Source organism: Triticum aestivum, chromosome 3B, assembly GCF_018294505.1.
Source record: "Triticum aestivum cultivar Chinese Spring chromosome 3B, IWGSC CS RefSeq v2.1, whole genome shotgun sequence".
In the NCBI taxonomy this organism is placed as follows: Eukaryota; Viridiplantae; Streptophyta; class Magnoliopsida; order Poales; family Poaceae; genus Triticum; species Triticum aestivum.
Genome location: NC_057801.1, coordinates 367,607,824 through 367,624,314, shown reverse-complemented (window position 1 = coordinate 367,624,314; position 16,491 = coordinate 367,607,824). Strand labels below are relative to the sequence as shown.

General features: G+C 46.0%; 1 protein-coding gene across 1 annotated transcript; it reads left to right on the top strand.

The window, feature by feature from the left end:
- Positions 1-6,594: 6,594 nt before the first annotated feature.
- On the top strand, positions 6,595-16,129 carry LOC123067503 (tol-Pal system protein TolA). Its single transcript, XM_044490275.1, has 5 exons — positions 6,595-6,780; positions 7,126-8,927; positions 11,880-11,994; positions 12,073-12,406; positions 15,889-16,129. Exons 2-5 carry the CDS (start codon positions 8,922-8,924, stop codon positions 16,127-16,129), a joined length of 696 nt encoding a protein of 231 aa, XP_044346210.1. The 5' UTR covers positions 6,595-6,780; positions 7,126-8,921.
- Positions 16,130-16,491: the final 362 nt, after the last annotated feature.

The window sequence follows — 16,491 nt, the reverse complement described above, 5'->3', positions numbered from 1 at the left end:
TGTTTAATGGTTATTTCAGTCAGCTAAAATTGATTTCGCACATTCAAAACATGCTAAAATTGAGTGAAAACATCCTAAAAACATGCTAAAACTACTGAAATAGGTCAAATAATATCTGAAATATGCTAAAATTCTAATGAAATATTGAAATAATATCTGAAACATGATGTGTAAATATGTGAAATTGATATTTTTGTGATCTCTGAAATTCGTGAAATAGCAAAAATATAATTGAAATATGTTTCGTAAAAGACTTGAAATCAGCTGTGTGTTAAATTGAGTAAAATCATTTTGTCGAAATAAGTTATATCCAACTTTTGAAACGAGTGAACTAAGTTTTCCGAATGAGCGGAATCTGTTTTTTGAACACAACGAAACATACCTTTTGGAATGAGTGAACCCAGTGTTTTGAATGAGTGAAACATGTTTGTTAAAATGAATGAAATCACTTTTTGAAATGAGTGAAATATGTTGCAAGAATTTTAAACTCGTCCGAAATGTATTCAAATAACAAGTTTCACATCTCAATTGAGTAAACTGTCTTTGAATTGAAAGGAGTGAAATCCGTTTTTGGAAATGAGTGAAACCAATTTTTCCAAACGATTGAAATACCTTTTTTGAAATAACTGAGATAAGTATTTTGAAATGGGTGAAATAAACAAGTTAAATCATTTTTTAAGAAATGAGTGAATTTTGTTTATTAGAAATGAGTGAAATATGTTGCAAGAATTTTAAACTCGTTCGAAATGTATTCACATAACAAGTTTCACATCTCAATCGAGTGAACGTTGTCTTTGAATTGAAAGAAGTGAAATCTGTTTTTTGAAATGAGTGAAACAAATTATTTCAAATTATAGAAATATGTGTTTTGAAATGACTGAAATAAGTATTTTGAAATGAGTGAAATAAACAAGTTAAATCATTTTTTAAGAAATGAGTGAAATATGTTGCAACAATTTAAAACTCGTTTGAAATGTATTCAAATAACAAGTTTCACATCTCAATTTAGTGAACACTATCTTTGAATTGAACATAGTGAAATCCGTTTTTTGAAATGAGTGAAACAGATTTTGTCAAATGATTGAAATATGTGTTTCGGAATGACTGAAATAAGTATTTTGAAATGGGTGAAATAAACAAGTTAAATCATTTTTTAAGAAATGAGTGATATTTTTTATTACAAATGAGTGAAATATGTTGCAAGAATTTTCAACTCGTTCGAAATGTATTCACTTTTGATCTTATTTTAAAGATGACGTCGTCAGGAATTCAAACATATAAAAATATTTTAAAATGACACTTTTATTCAAAAGATATCTATGAATTAATATCTTCCAAGATAAATAAAATGTTTGCCTTTTTATGTGTGGAGTGGTCTGACAACATGCATGCATGGCTAGGCATAAAAGATGCATAGTATGATTGGGTCTGACATTGATTTGACCTAATGAACCAGATACTAACTAAATACAACACTATATCATTGGATAGTTGGCCCACACAAAGTTAGCTGGAAGCATTTGATTGGTTGAGACTTCACCGGTAGCTACCAGCACCGGTAAAAAAACTTAGTCGGGGGTTACCCTAGTTTTCTGTTTCCACCGTGAGCTACCTGATTTTCAATCTGTGTTCGTGGCAGTTCCGGGCAGGCCGACGCTGCGGCCCAATGTGGCCCATCAGTGCGCAAGCCAGCGCAGCCTGGACAGGGGCCACGACGCGATTCCCCCAAATTTTACCACCTCACTTCGTGTATATGTTTTAAATCCAAACTGAAAGCGTAAAATCATGTGAAAAAGCGTATTGTGACGGTGAACCCAAGAAGTCAATCCGTGCTTTATTATTACTAGCAAAAGGGCCCGTGCGTTGCAACGGGAGAATTTTTTTTATCTCCAATAGCCATAATCACATTTTGCTGTGTCACCGAGATTCCTTATCAATCTCAATTTCGTGAAATCATGAACATTTTTTGAAACTCGTGAACATATTTCAAATTCATGAACACTTTTACAAATTTTTGATTTTTTTTTAAAATCAAGAACTCTTTGAATTCATGAACATTTTATACTATTTGTAAAGTTATTTAAAAATTCTGAACATTCTTTTAACACTTTTCTTGAATCGGAGAAGATTTCTAGAATAGACGAACATTGTTTGGAAATTAGTGGAACAATTTTTTTAAGTTCATGAACATTTTTTTTTGAATTAACAAACATTTTTGGTAATGCATGATCTTTTTTTGAATCAGCGGATATTTTATGAATGAATAAAACATTTTTTGAATTTTTAGGATATTTTTCATACGATTTGAATTGGCAAAATTTGGTCAATTTCATTAACTTCTTTAATACACGAACTATTGATAAATTTCCGAACATCTTCCAATGGGATGTCTGCAGCGCATGCCTCTGTCTGCCTGCCAGCCAAAAATAATGGTGGCATTTCATTCTTCTGGTCGCCGCACCACGGCCATGCCAGTCCTTGTGCAGCGAGGAGGATGGATGCGGCTATGGCCGGGGCTGGAGTTTACATAGTCGGCAGATGGCAGGGCAATTGACAAGGTGGTTAATGGTGGGCAATAGACAAACGAACATGTGGCGTGGGAGTAGGTTCTCAGACAACCGCACATGTTTAATGTAGGGAGGCGGAATGATGACATGTCATTTGAACATGGAGTTGTCGCGTGCACCAGGAAACAACGCGAGCGGCCCTCTTGGGAGGTGCCACTTTCAATGCGAGAGTGCCAGTGAGAGGTCGCGTCGCTCTGAGCCGGCATAAATGCAGCGTTGTGCTCTGGAGCGGCGCTGACCACTTCGGGCATGAAGGATGTGGGAAAGGGGGGCTGGGGATTGGGTGGGCCATGGCAGATAGAATCGAGGGTGGCAGATGTCCGGACGCCCGTAAAGCCCCTAGTTGGTTTTTTGATTGCGGGAGGAATTAAGTTCGGCCCAGTCGACGGGCCAACACAGACCGGCATTTGATGACAAAACATGTCCGGACCATGAGGTCTGGATGATCGCGGGCTTTTTGTGAGTCGGCGTTGGAGATGCCCTTACATACTCTTGAAGAGTTTAATAATCCATTTAAAGTATTTTATCAAATTATCAAAAGATTTGAATTCTAATAATTCTTTTGCGAAATGAATTTTAACGATTTTGATTATGTAGTTTTTTTAATGGAAGATTTGTTTGATTTGGAAGATTATATTTCATTCCCAATATCTTTACACTTTTAAGTGTTGACCCGAACGTAAGAAATATTAATAACCGGCTCACAAAAACAATGTTGGGGCCTAGCCTACATGTACCTCCACCGCTAGTTAGCTTCATCCATTCATCTTTCTCACATCCAAAAAAGCACCGACAGAGCTACCTCCTTCCTGGCCCTTATCCACAAGGCTGCTCTCTCCATGAGATGGCCTGAGTTCCCTCTATTCTTTTTCTTCATTTAAATTCCTTCGATTCTTGAGGTAGCATCTCCCGCTCGATTAATTCCATCTTTGACCAACTCCTTTGATGCTACTTGTTGTCGTCAACTTAGAAACACATTTAAACTGGTGGGACTGTCTACAAGTAAACGATGTCGGACTATCTATTAACCATAATCTTCTAAGTACTTTTTATTACAGAAACACTCGCTGGAACATCTCAGGCAGACGGGCTAAGGCCCAAGTGGCAATGCATCAGCCACGAAAACGACCGCAAGGCAAGGCCCGAGCAAGAGCGCAGACGGAAAATATTAGTGCACGTACGGATGCATATAGATAAACGCGATGTGAAGAAATAGATAGTACCACCTTGGATATTAAAAAAAATATCAAATCAAGAAAAACGGACAGGAAGAAGCGTATTATGACATAAAAAAAAGCGCATTGTGACGGTGAACCCACGGAATCAATCCGTACTTTATTATTATTAGAGAAAGACTAGCAAACATGGCTAACATGTCCTTGGTGGCACACGCTAACATGTCCGTGTAAACTCAGAGATTTGTATGGGTTCATAATTAAAAATAGAAAAGTTCCGCTATCACCTAAAAGCTCCAGCCGGATATGGACTGGTCGCTCGCAGGTTTGACTGTCATTTTCTTCCCACTCCCATGACCCCTGGGCCCTGGATCGCGCCGCCGCTGGCCCACCTGTGCCCACCGCCGCCGGTAGCACCTCCCCCCAGCTCCATTGCCATTGGATCGGCCGCTCCATCGGCCACATGCCATGGGCTACACACCCGCGCGCCATGGGACGTCGCTCCCCCGCTCTCCACTCCCGTGCGCCAAGCCGCCAATGGCCTTCCCTCCCTCCCCGCATGGCCTGCCGCCTCCATCGCGTCGCCGCCCTCTGTGCCTTCCTTTCCTCTTCCACCCCCGCATGGCCCTCGTGTTCTTCGTCAGGCAACGACGCGGTCGCGCCCGAGCGCCTAGCTGTCAGCTCGTCTCGACGGAGTCCGACTTGTCGCCGGAGGAGCACCAGCGCCGCCGCCCTCGGTGCCTTCCTTTCCCTCTCCCATCCCCTGCATGGCCTTCGTTTGCGTTGGATTAGTTCTTCTTCGCTTCCTTCTCTTCGGTATCCCTTGTTTGATCCTCTAGACAACTTAGATATATGAACTGGTTCGGTTATATCTAAAGGGGCGATGTGGGATAGGAGAGAAGGTCGTGAATTTGATCCAAACAGCTTGTACACTGGGCTAACCGGTTGAGGCATACTGGGCTTCGTTGGGACAATACTGGGCTTCTCCAACAATGTATGAAAACTTCCACAAAGACGTGCAGATCCCGAATTAGTACCACCTCGTTTATATTACAATTTTGTATATACAAATCGTAAAAGCGTATTATGATATGAGAAGAAAGCGTATTGTGACGGTGAACCCACGGAGTCAATCCGTGCTTTAGTATTAGGGAAAGACTAGCAAACATGTCCGTGCGTTGCAACGGGAGAAAAAAGTTGAGGTGCTTCGCTGCGAAGCAAACGCCAATTATCATTAATCAGGCTATACATATGGATGATAAGTTTGATGATGATGAAAATGATGGATCAATTAACAACAAGATTTTTTTTTTGTGAGTAACAACAGGATTCTTTGGGGCGTTAGTTCGAAATTTACGACGTAAAATTCAGTGGGATTTTCGGTGATGCGCATTCAGTAAAAGGAGATATTTCCGACAACTATGAGCCATCTATGATGAGTTCGTTAATCTTAAGATTCTATGGTAACTTCGTAAATCAAAACGATGCTCTGAATGCATGCATCTATATTGTCTTAAAATAAAACTACCATTCGCCTAGTTCGGAGAACCAACGGTACACGCTAACATGTCCGTGTAAACTCAGAGATTTGTATGGGTCCGTAATTAAAAATAAAAAAGTTCCGCTATCACCTAAAAGCTCCAGCCGGATATGGACTGGACTGGTCGCTCGCAGGTTTGACTGTCATTTTCTTCCCACTCCCACGACCCCTGGGCCCTGGATCGCGCCGCCGCTGGCCCGCCTGTGCCCACCGCCGCCGGTAGCACCTCCCCCAGCTCCATTGCCATTGGATCGGCCGCTCCATCGGCCACATGCCATGGGCTACACACCCGCGCGCCATGGGACATCGCTCCCCCGCTCTCCACTCCGTGCGCCAAGCCGCCAATGGCCTTCCCTTCCTCCCTGCATGGCCTGTCGCCTCCATCGCGTCGCCGCCCTCTGTGCCTTCCTTTCCTCTTCCACCCCCCGCATGGCCCTCGTGTTCTTCGTCAGGCAACGACGCGGTCGCGCCCGAGCGCCTAGCTGTCAGCTCGTCTCGACGGAGTCCGACTCGTCGTCGGAGGAGCACCAGCGCCGCCGCCCTCGGTGCCTTCCTTTCCCTCTCCCATCCCCCGCATGGCCTTCGTTTGCGTTGGGTTAGTTCTTCTTCGCTTCCTTCTCTTCGGTATTCCTTGTTTGATCCTCTAGACAACTTAGATATATGAACTGGTTCGGTTATATCTAAAGGGGCGATGTGGGATAGGAGAGAAGGTCGTGAATTTGATCCAAACAGCTTGTACACTACACTGGGCTAACCGGTTGAGGCATACTGGGCTTCGTTGGGACAATACTGGGCTTCTCCAACGATGTATGAAAACTTCCACAAAGACGTGCAGATCCCGAATTAGTACCACCTCGTTTATATTACAATTTTGTATATACAAATCGTAAAAGCGTATTATGATATGAGAAGAAAGCGTATTGTGATGGTGAATCCACGGAGTCAATCCGTGCTTTATTATTATTAGGGAAAGATTAGGGAAAGATAAAGCATGGATTGAGTCTCCGGGTTCACCGTCACAATACGCTTCTTCTTATGAATTTACGCTTTCAGTTTTTTCACCTATAGTATTATTTTTGCTATCCGAGGTGGTACTATTTATAATTATTATTTTTAGATACATCCATTTCTGCGACGAGTAATTCCGAACGGAGGGAGTATATTTCCGAACGGCTTGTGCATTGTGTTGGGCCATGGGCTGTAGAAGAATGGCACGACCTTGGCCTAAAACAAAAACGCATTGCCTGAACGTACCTGAACACGCATGGCGTATGACATTGTCGGTCTTTCGCTCCGGCTTCTATCCAGCGTCGCCGCCGCCGCCGCCGCCCCCGACCCCGACTCCGCTGCCTCCGCCGCCCACCCCGCCGCCACCGCCGCCCTATTCTCCTTCCCCTTCCCAACCAGCCCCAGTCTTCCCCGGTGGCACCAATAAGTAGACATGGGTTTCTTTTGGTACTGCCACCGATGGTCTAACAAGGGAGTCGATTGTGTTCATGTAATTTTCTTTTTATTTTCTTCCCAGCTCAGGTGCAAGGACTAGATTGCTTGCTAGATCTTCCTAACTCAACCACTTGATGTTAAACTCTGTATGTGTATAGCTAGATTGCTTGCTAGATCTTGCTTTATAAATTATTCATTGCATGTTATACAGAGGTTTCGTTTTGAATTTTGTTTCAGATTTTAATTTTTGTTCCAGTTCTTTTTTGTATAGATAATGTGTATGCAGTTTAAACGATGATTATGACATTGCAAGGCATTGTACAGATTGTATTTAGAATTTATTTTTTCCAGTTTGGTTAAGAGTTGTTACCTGATACACCTACGTGCTTTTCAATTGCAGGTCCATGAGGCAGTTCTACCTCTCTCGGTAGTACAAAAACTTTCTCGCCACAAATCATGCAAGTGATCCTCATCGACTATACATTTATAGTTTCTTCACAGTTCAGTATATCACGTATATTAGGATGCTAACGCCACTCATGAGTTGGATGCTATAGCGTAAGGAAAATTGATAGCCAGGCATGATCATCCATCCATCAATTTTGTTTGCTTTTTCTTCTGTTGTTAGTTTCTACTACTTTGCTAGATAAGTGATGTCTATCTGAAGCTGTGAACCTTAGGAACCTTGATCTTAATATTGGTGTTTGCGAATTTTGAATGAAGGTCATGCAACCAGTTTTCTGAATAAATTTGTTGATGAGTGTGTTGCATTGTTGATTTCATGGTTATTCTTCAATTTGGATGCATGGCTATTCTTGGGTTTGAGCCATAGGCATGCAGCAATGAATTCTAATTTCATTGATGCTGAGAGGAAAGTTCTGACCTTGGGCTTCATCCATGTGAGGGAGGATTGGATATAGAATGAATTTCCTGGGATTTTTATTCATTCTAGCAGGGTTCAATCTTTTAATGAAAACCATACACATCAATTTTGAATAGAAATCTTATCCCAATATTTTTGACCACTACTGTACTTCGATTTCAATAACAAAATTTGGTATCTCTAGGATTCCTGATTAGCCCTCGGACAAGATGGATTTGCAATTTACATGGCTTTACCTATTTCTTGAACTGAATAGGGTGAATTGTAGCAAAAACATGAACAATAATGTGTTCATGATGGTATAGCTACAATATGTATGTTTTGCCTTTGTAAAAGGTATCTGGCACAATAAACTAAAACACATGGTTTCTTAGTTGCCAGTCTATATCTCAAATGCTTTTTGAGTTTTATGTTTTGATAAATGCATTGTCATCGATAATTATTCTTTCTAAGTAACCTCCTTAATTTTCAAGCTAACAGAGCAGAAAATGTCTATTGTTCAGGATGACCAGAAATCGCGACAAGAGCTGGTAAGTGCGTTCACAACTGCTACAGTTCTGCACTAATGTTGTATTCTACGATATTATATTCTTGGAAAATAATTCAATCGTTTATTTATTTGTTAACGATTCCATCTCAAAGGTGACTCAAGGAATTGTTTATCTCTGTTATTGATGTAATGTTCAACTGATTATAGAACTGGTCTTTTTTATGTTCACTACAATCATGAATGAAGGAAAATGTATAGGATAATCCTAACCAAGAAGACTTTGATAGCACCATTGGTTTTTTATATGTGCCAATAAAATCATTATGTGTAACAATTATTCAGATTTCTCAAATTCGTTCTCTGTTGGAGATAGTCATGACTCACTAGAACATGTAGTGATTGATAACTGTTTGCTGTCTTGTCTAAATCTGATGTTAGTGTCTAATAAATTAGTTCATTCCTTTTTTCTATTATATGACTTTCCTTGGTTTCATCGATTTGTTGACATTTTTTTCTATTCTATATTAAGTTCTTTAAATGAACTAATAATCTGAATTTAGTGTTGTTCACCCAAAGTAGACATCACATCTCATGCTCCAAACTAGCATCCAAATTATTTTTCCTTTAATTGGTCCATCAATTTTTTCTCCCGTTGCAACGCACGGGCTTTTTGCTAGTTACTAATTAACATGCATATCTATAGTGCCATGTGTCGGTGTCAAAACCGGCGGATCTCGGGTAGGGGGTCCCGATCTGTGCGTCTAAGGCTAATGGTAACAGGAGGCAAGAGACACGATGTTTTACCCAAGTTCGGGCCCTCTCGATGGAGGTAAAACCCTACTTCCTGCTTGATTGATCTTGATGATATGAGTATTACAAGAGTTGATCTACCACGAGATCGTAGAGGCTAAACCCTAGAAGCTAGCTTATGATGATTATGATTCTCCCTCTAAGGACTACACCCTCCGGTTTATATAGGCACCAGAGGGGGCTAGGGTTTACACAGAGTCGGTTACAAAGAAAGAAATCTATTATTCGGATCACCAAGCTTGTCTTCCACGCAAAGGAGAGTCCCATCCGGACACGGGATGAAATCTTGAGTCTTGTATCTTCACGGTCCAACAGTCCGATCAAAGTATATAGTTTGGTTGTCCGGATACCCCCTAATCCAGGACTCCCTCAGTAGCCCCTAAACCAGGCTTCAATTACGATGAGTTTGGCGCGTAGATTGTCTTCGGCATTGCAAACGGGTTCCATCTCCGAATACTCCAAAGTAAACCCCGAACACTTAAATCGTGTTCGGATCTGCAAGACGATCATCACATGCCATCACGGGGAGAATGATATTCCACAAATATAACCTGCTGACATCTTTAGATAACATGACATAGCACCATGGTCGAGTCAGTATTGAACCGTCTTTCCACAACCAACCACTGCACATATTGTGAGGTGGTTTTCCGGGCACGTCTCGTCGAAGCAGAGATCGTGTTCCCCTTATCGCGGAGTTTTCATTAATACGGGCACGGGTAGCCCAATCGCACCGTCAATCGCGGCGAGTAGGGAATGTGTGGGTTCCGCTAGGCAAGTGGGGAGGCGCAAAAGCTTTTATCGCCTCCATAAAGAGATAAGGTCTCTTCCTCTTTACCCACGCCTTTCCCTTCCGCTCGTCCATTCCCCTTTGCTCAAACCCTATCGCCCAAGCGCTCGTCTTCTCCACCGAAGAGAGGTTCTCTGAAGATGTCCAGATCCGGAGCATGAGGCAAATGGATGGCCTCTACCGTCCAGGAGAAGGATATCAAAAAGCTCCGATAGTCCGGGTACCCGACCAAGAAAATCGGCCACCGCCTCCCGACGGCGGGACGGATCATCCCCACTCCAGAGCCCCACGAAAGGGTCGTGTTTCTTCCTCATTTTGTACGCGGGCTCGGGTTTCCCCTCCACCCATTTGTTCGCGGCATCATGTATTGTTACGGGATTGATTTTCATGATCTGTCCCCTAATTCTTTCCTCAACATCTCGACATTTATCGTCATGTGTGAGGCCTTCCTCCGCATTTCGCCCCACTTCGGCCTATGGCTGAAGATCTTCAATGTGAAGCCCAAGGTGGTTAACGGCGAGCAAGATGCCCAAGGTCACATGGCCGACGGGTAGCTTCAATGACTCCGTCAAGGAGTGGCAGCAGCAATGGTTCTATATCATTGAGCCGCGCGGTAAAAAGTGGGCCGCTGCTCCTGAATTCAGATCCGGAGCCCCACTGCGGCTCACGTCCTGGCCCAAGAAAGGCCTGAACTGGTCCTCATCCGATGAGCTATCGGTGCTCCAAACACACGTCTGAGCGTGGTTGACAAGGATGTCAAACTCATCAATGTAGTCCAGGTCATGTTAGTTCGCCTGTTTCTCCCTTGCCAGCACCGAGCCTGTAATTTGTGGGAATACGACTCGACCGAGCATCAGACCCTACGGGAGCTCTACGGCTCCTCGCACAAGGACATCTGGAGGGTGTTCTTCAAGTCCGGCAAACCATGGTCGGGCTCCGCCGAGGACCGCGGGTATCAACTGTCCCGCTCCGCAAGTCCGGTAAGTCATCGCCTGTGTTTTGTCTATCCATGTTTAGCTAGCGTATCCTGAGGAAGACGCCTTATCGAGCTTTCTGTAATTATCCCAAGAATGGACAAAGAAGGTGGGGCGGATTCACTATCTGGCCCCACTGGCGGAGGAACCGGCGGGACCTCTTCTAACGAAGATGCTGGTCCCAGCGCCTTACGAGGCGTCGTAGAAAGAGGCCTCCAAGAAGGTCAAAGAGACCCGGAGCGGCCTCCGTCGCCGCGACGCTTCGAACACAAAATCCGAAGACTACAGCGACCACTCCTCCTCCGAAGACGAAGAGGAGGAGGAAGAAGACGAGTCCTCCATGGGGGGAGGGAAGAAGAGTACGACCTCCTCATCTCTGGAGGCCGAATCGCCAAAGAGAGGGAAAAGTTCCCTCCGGAGGCATCCACCGAGGCTGCCAATAGCAGCCCGGAGTGGGATCCCAGGGCCCAGCCCCTGGTAAAGTCGTGAGTACATGAAATCCGAACACACATACGCGCCCGGGGTTATTAGGATGTGGTAGTTTAACTGTCGCCATACTTTGTGCAGCCCGGCAAGGTCCCACGCCGGACAGTCCTCATCGGAGGATTCACTGAGCTCAGATGCCCTGGAGAGCGAGACGCCTCTAGAGGCCCCTTCCCCGAAGCCTAGGCACGACACCGAGGTGTCGTCTCAACGGGACCCGGACCAGGGAGGGCATATCCCTGGGGCCGGATACACGGGAGTAGCGGTTCCCATGGTCGTGGACACACATACGCGCCCGGGGTGATCTTAGATTCGGCCCGCACCCGGACACGGTCCTGGAGACCTTTAAAGCTCCAGGATCGGGCAAGCAGCCCCCCTTTATAGAGAGAGGCAAGCCCGTTCCGCCAGCAACCTCTATCCAAGCAGAGTTGCCGGGCGGTCTATCGACAGCGCTAAATAGTGCGTCCATCGTCGATGAGCATCGCGCCCTCATGGGCACGGTGATTGAAAAGATTCAGTCCGCTGAGAGCGTACTGAATGAATCCTGCCTTAGCCTTATAAAAGGCTTTGAGGTATGTTTTTAAAAACCTTTGAAGGGTTGTCATAGTATGAGTAGTAGCCCCTGATGCACTGTCTGGTGAAAGAGAAAGAGCCGGACAGGGGATCAAATTTCCGCTTTGCAGGAGACTCAGTTAATGACGTATATTCCTTTGTTTGAAAACAGGCGTCTGTAGCGACGACCGCTTCTCATAATGCAGAGGTGTCCGGACTAAAGCGAAGTCTGGAACGGGCCAAAGAAGAACTTGGCCGCGTGAAGAAGCAGTTGGCGGACAAGCAAGGTATGTCGAAACCGTTTGCCCAGTTGAGCACGAATTAGTAGTTGTGCCGGATGAAAACACTTGTATTGTATGCTCTAGAAGCGAGTGCCGAAACTGAGGCACTAAAGAAGGTTGTGGCCGAAGCCGACAAGAAGGCCGCCGCCGAGCAGGCTCTTCGCGAGAAACACGAGGCCAGGGTCATTGAAGCTGAGCGAGAGCTCCAGGAGGCCGTGAAGAAAAGCGAGGCCTTGGAGCAGAGTCTAGCAGGGAAAGAGTCTGAACTCGCCCAAGTTGTCCAAGCCGCAGATGATGCTCGGGCGGAAGCCCGAGGTGCACTAAAGGACATTCAGGAGGCACGGAAGGTTGCGGCTGGTAAGGCCCTTTGTACTCAAAGCAATTTTTACATAGTAATGGGAGGAACTCTAAGCGACAAGCTGAATTCTTGTTTTGCCAGGGGCGTTTGCGGACCTGCCGCGCAACATATCTGATGCTGCCTAATTCTACCGGGCTGAGGAGAAGAAGTCTGCGGAGAAGCATTTCTGGTCACAGTATTTGGCGCCAAATTATTTGGTGCCCTTTATCGATCAGCTAAAGCAGCTGGTCGAACTGCACCAGGCGGCCGAACCAGCCATGAAGGACTTAGTTGTCCGGCTGTGGCCCGCTGAGCCAATTCCAAGCAGTTACTTCAGACTCGTGAAGCAGATTGTTGGTGCTTGCCCTCGGCTCGACGGCATTAAGTGATCGGTCTGCATAGAGGGTGCACGCATGGCGTTTGCCCGTGCGAAGGTGCACTAGGGGAAGCTTGATGCTGAGAAGCTGATGACTGAGGGACCGCTGGAGGGTAAGGAGCATCGCAAGCCCGAATTATACTATGAAGGTATTCTGAAAGGAGCCCGCCTTGTGGCGGATCAGTGTACGAAAGACATTATATTTCCCTGAAGGCAGTCATGTTGTCCTTTGTAATATGGGATATTGGCACTTTTATTGTTTACTGCCTGTTATATGGACATTTTTTCTTCCTGTGCGGCCGTTGAGTATATATAAATCCTGAGAGTTAGCCAGTCGTCAGCTTCTGCCCCCACATAAAAAGTACGGGGGTGTTCGGGACATACCTGAACACTCTTTGTCCCATTTTTGGGTCCTTGAAGGAGGTGTTCATCATCGCGAACTAGGCAATCAGACTATAGGACCTTATCACTCTCACTTAGCCATAGGAATTCGAGTATGGTGGGTGCAGCCCCTAGTGTTCGAAAGACCGTACGAGGGGCTCTAACGGCGCCTGATCGGAAGACCGATCCATCGCACTTTGCATTTATAATGGCATTATGCCGAATAAATCTTTAAAGATTTTACAACCTCTCGAACAGCTGACCAGCTCTCGCTGTATCATGACAGCCAGTTTTCGGCTTTCTCTACTGAGGTGCTCGTCCGGAAGAACCGGGACACAATCGTAGTAGTTCTCCCAACGCTACCTTAGCCAATGGAGCGGAACGTAAGGTACCAAAACATGGGAGCCGGGCAAACCCAACCAATGACCCAAGACATGATTCGGAGCTGATGCATATAGTGCTATAAGTTCGGGGTGCCGAGCGACCGAAAATGTGGCCGAACTTTGTTGCCATATTATGAGTATTATGAAGCCCCTGGCATAGTGGGGGCATGACACTATGTGCGGGTGCCGTTATGACGAAGGAAAGAGCGTTAATGAGGAACGACGGCCGGTGAGTTATTTTAGTCTACGTATTGTAGTAGAGTGACACGTCTATGCGTATGAGTACGGTTTATGCGTATGAAAAGAGGTGTGTTGGCGGAACCTGTCATGGCCGGACTGAAGGAGGCTGTGTGTGGATCTAAAGTGTATCCGGACTGTCTCCTTGGGGGGGGGGGGGTACTTGTGTGTTCCTGCCTTGTGCGCCCGAGCTGGTTCCATGTCGCCAGTTCTGTTCTACGCGAAAGTTAGTCTGCAAAGACAAATGCTTAAGGGCAGTTGCATGTCATATTGTGGTTGAACCGCGGGTGCCTGATCGGAGCCTGGGCGAACCAGGCTATCATGCCATAAAGTAGCTCGGACTCCTCAGTTGGTGTCCAGGTGGTTGGCTGCCGAATCGAAATTTCATAAATGGGCACAACTCACTATTCCAGCGGCAGTATGATTTCCACTCTAAGGGTGGAGTTCGGCCTTGCCCATAATTGTGACTATGTCACGCGGGTTTGGCCTGATGTTGTACCCCGTTGGGTCTAGCCAACGCGGTCCGTCCCGATAGTATATGGTAGTTTATTGTACAAGGGGACAATGCCGAAGACTTATTCTTTGGCATGGTATTTGTTTGGTGATCCGAAGACAACCGCTAGGGTTGTGGGCCTGTAAAACTTGGCCTTTGCACCTGGCATCTTTTAGAAGATCTTTATTGATGGGTTTATGCCCATAGGGGTTCGTGTGAAATGGAACCCACAAACTATTGGGTCGATGGTAAGTGCAATTAAATTGCTATGCTTGAATGTTGTCCGGACGGTGGAATTCCCTCGCCGCCTGCTTCCCACTCGAGCCGGACATAGTTCGGCCAAGATTCTCCTGACAAAGAGAGAGACTTTAACGAGTTCAGCATGTCGCCCAAGGGCGAGTGTTGGAAGATATCCGCAGTGGTGAACTCCATTACCGAAGCCCAACCAGATTCGGCGGGCTCGGGGACGCACGGACTGGAACCTACAGCCGGACATTAGTCCGGGGGTCCGGTGTCACAGGCTTCCTTGGGGGTGAAGCCGGTGTTCGACTCTATCGCCGATGAGTGTGTGGCCTCCAGGGCGGGGTCCATCCACCCGTCCTCGGACGACGCGATCGGCCCCGGATTTATGTCTGGAGCTCCTGCAGGTGCGATATCCCGAGTATTGTCAGACATCAGGTCTAAGCCGTGCTCGCCGTGACTGTTCGGCGCTCCTGGCATAGGCCCGAGTCCGACGAAGATCAAGTCTCTGCGGACATCGGTCGTGTAGTTCAAGTTTCCGAACCTGACCTGATGGCCAGGGGCGTAGCTGTCGATCTGCTTCAGATGGCCAAGCGAATTGGCCCGCAGTGCGAAGCCGCCGAACACGAAGATCCGTCCGGGGAGAAAAGTCTCACCCTGGACCGTGTTGTTGTTGATGATTGAAGGAGCCATCGAGCCTTGAAGCGACCACACAGAGGAACTCTCAATGAAAGCACCAATGTCGGTGTCAAAACCGGCGGATCTCGGGTAGGGGGTCCCGATCTGTGCGTCTAAGGCTAATGGTAACAGGAGGCAAGGGACATGATGTTTTACCCAGGTTCGGGCCCTCTAGATGGAGGTAAAACCCTACTTCCTGCTTGATTGATCTTGATGATATGAGTATTACAAGAGTTGATCTACCACGAGATCGTAGAGGCTAAACCCTAGAAGCTAGCCTATGATGATTATGATTCTCCCTCTAAGGACTAAACCCTCCGGTTTATATAGACACCGGAGGGGGCAAGGGTTTACACAGAGTCGGTTACAAAGAAGGAAATCTATTATCCGGATCGCCAAGCTTGTTTTCCACGCAAAGGAGAGTCCCATCCGGACACGGGACGAAGTCTTGAGTCTTGTATCTTCATGGTCCAACAGTCCAGCCAAAGTATATAGTTTGGCTGTCCGGATACCCCCTAATCCAGGACTCCCTCATCATGTACCAACGAACTATGACTAAATTAGTAACCAGCAAAAAATACCTAATTCTGTGAATCTCTGCTCCAGTTGCTAATGTAAACTATGTATAAGAGTACTTCACAGAAATTTAGGACATCACATGATGCACACTCACGTACAAGAACACCTAATATACATATAAGAGAGGGATTGAGGGATTAAAAGATTAGGTGTATGTATATACGGCGTACAGAAACACCTAATATACATGCTTCAGTTGTCGTCTGTCTGGTGTGGCCATTACCTTCTCCAAGGTCACGCAGCTCACACTCCTCGTCGTGATCTACGACTGCCTCCCGGCACACCCATCCCGCCGTGCTTCTGGTTCTCGGCACAGCAGCGCTCCTGTATGTCGAGCTGCGCCGCATCGCAGCTCGGTGCGTGGAGAAGCCAAGATGAAGGGGTCGTGGGGATATGGAGTTGGACCTTTGGCTGCTAAAGTGCTAAACCTCTACTAGACGGGCCGGCAGCAGCGACGACTAGGGCTGTGGGGGGAGTAAGTCAAGGAGACAGAGTAGCTTAATAATGGGGCGTTTAACGAGGAGATAGAAGAATGAGAAGCGACAGTGCAGTAAGATACAGTGAAGGAGAAATTTCATGGTTTATTTTTCATTTTTTATACAGAAAATTTATGTTGGAAGGTGGGACAGTGTGGATCACTGAATTTTGCCCCACATGTCATACTATCGGGTTGGGTTTGGGTATATCCACGGATACATAATTATATCCATGCCCTACCCATGAATAATCGGATCGGGTTCGGGTGTTGTCCATGGACATAAAAACGTACCCCAACCCTATCCATTCGGGTCGCGTATCC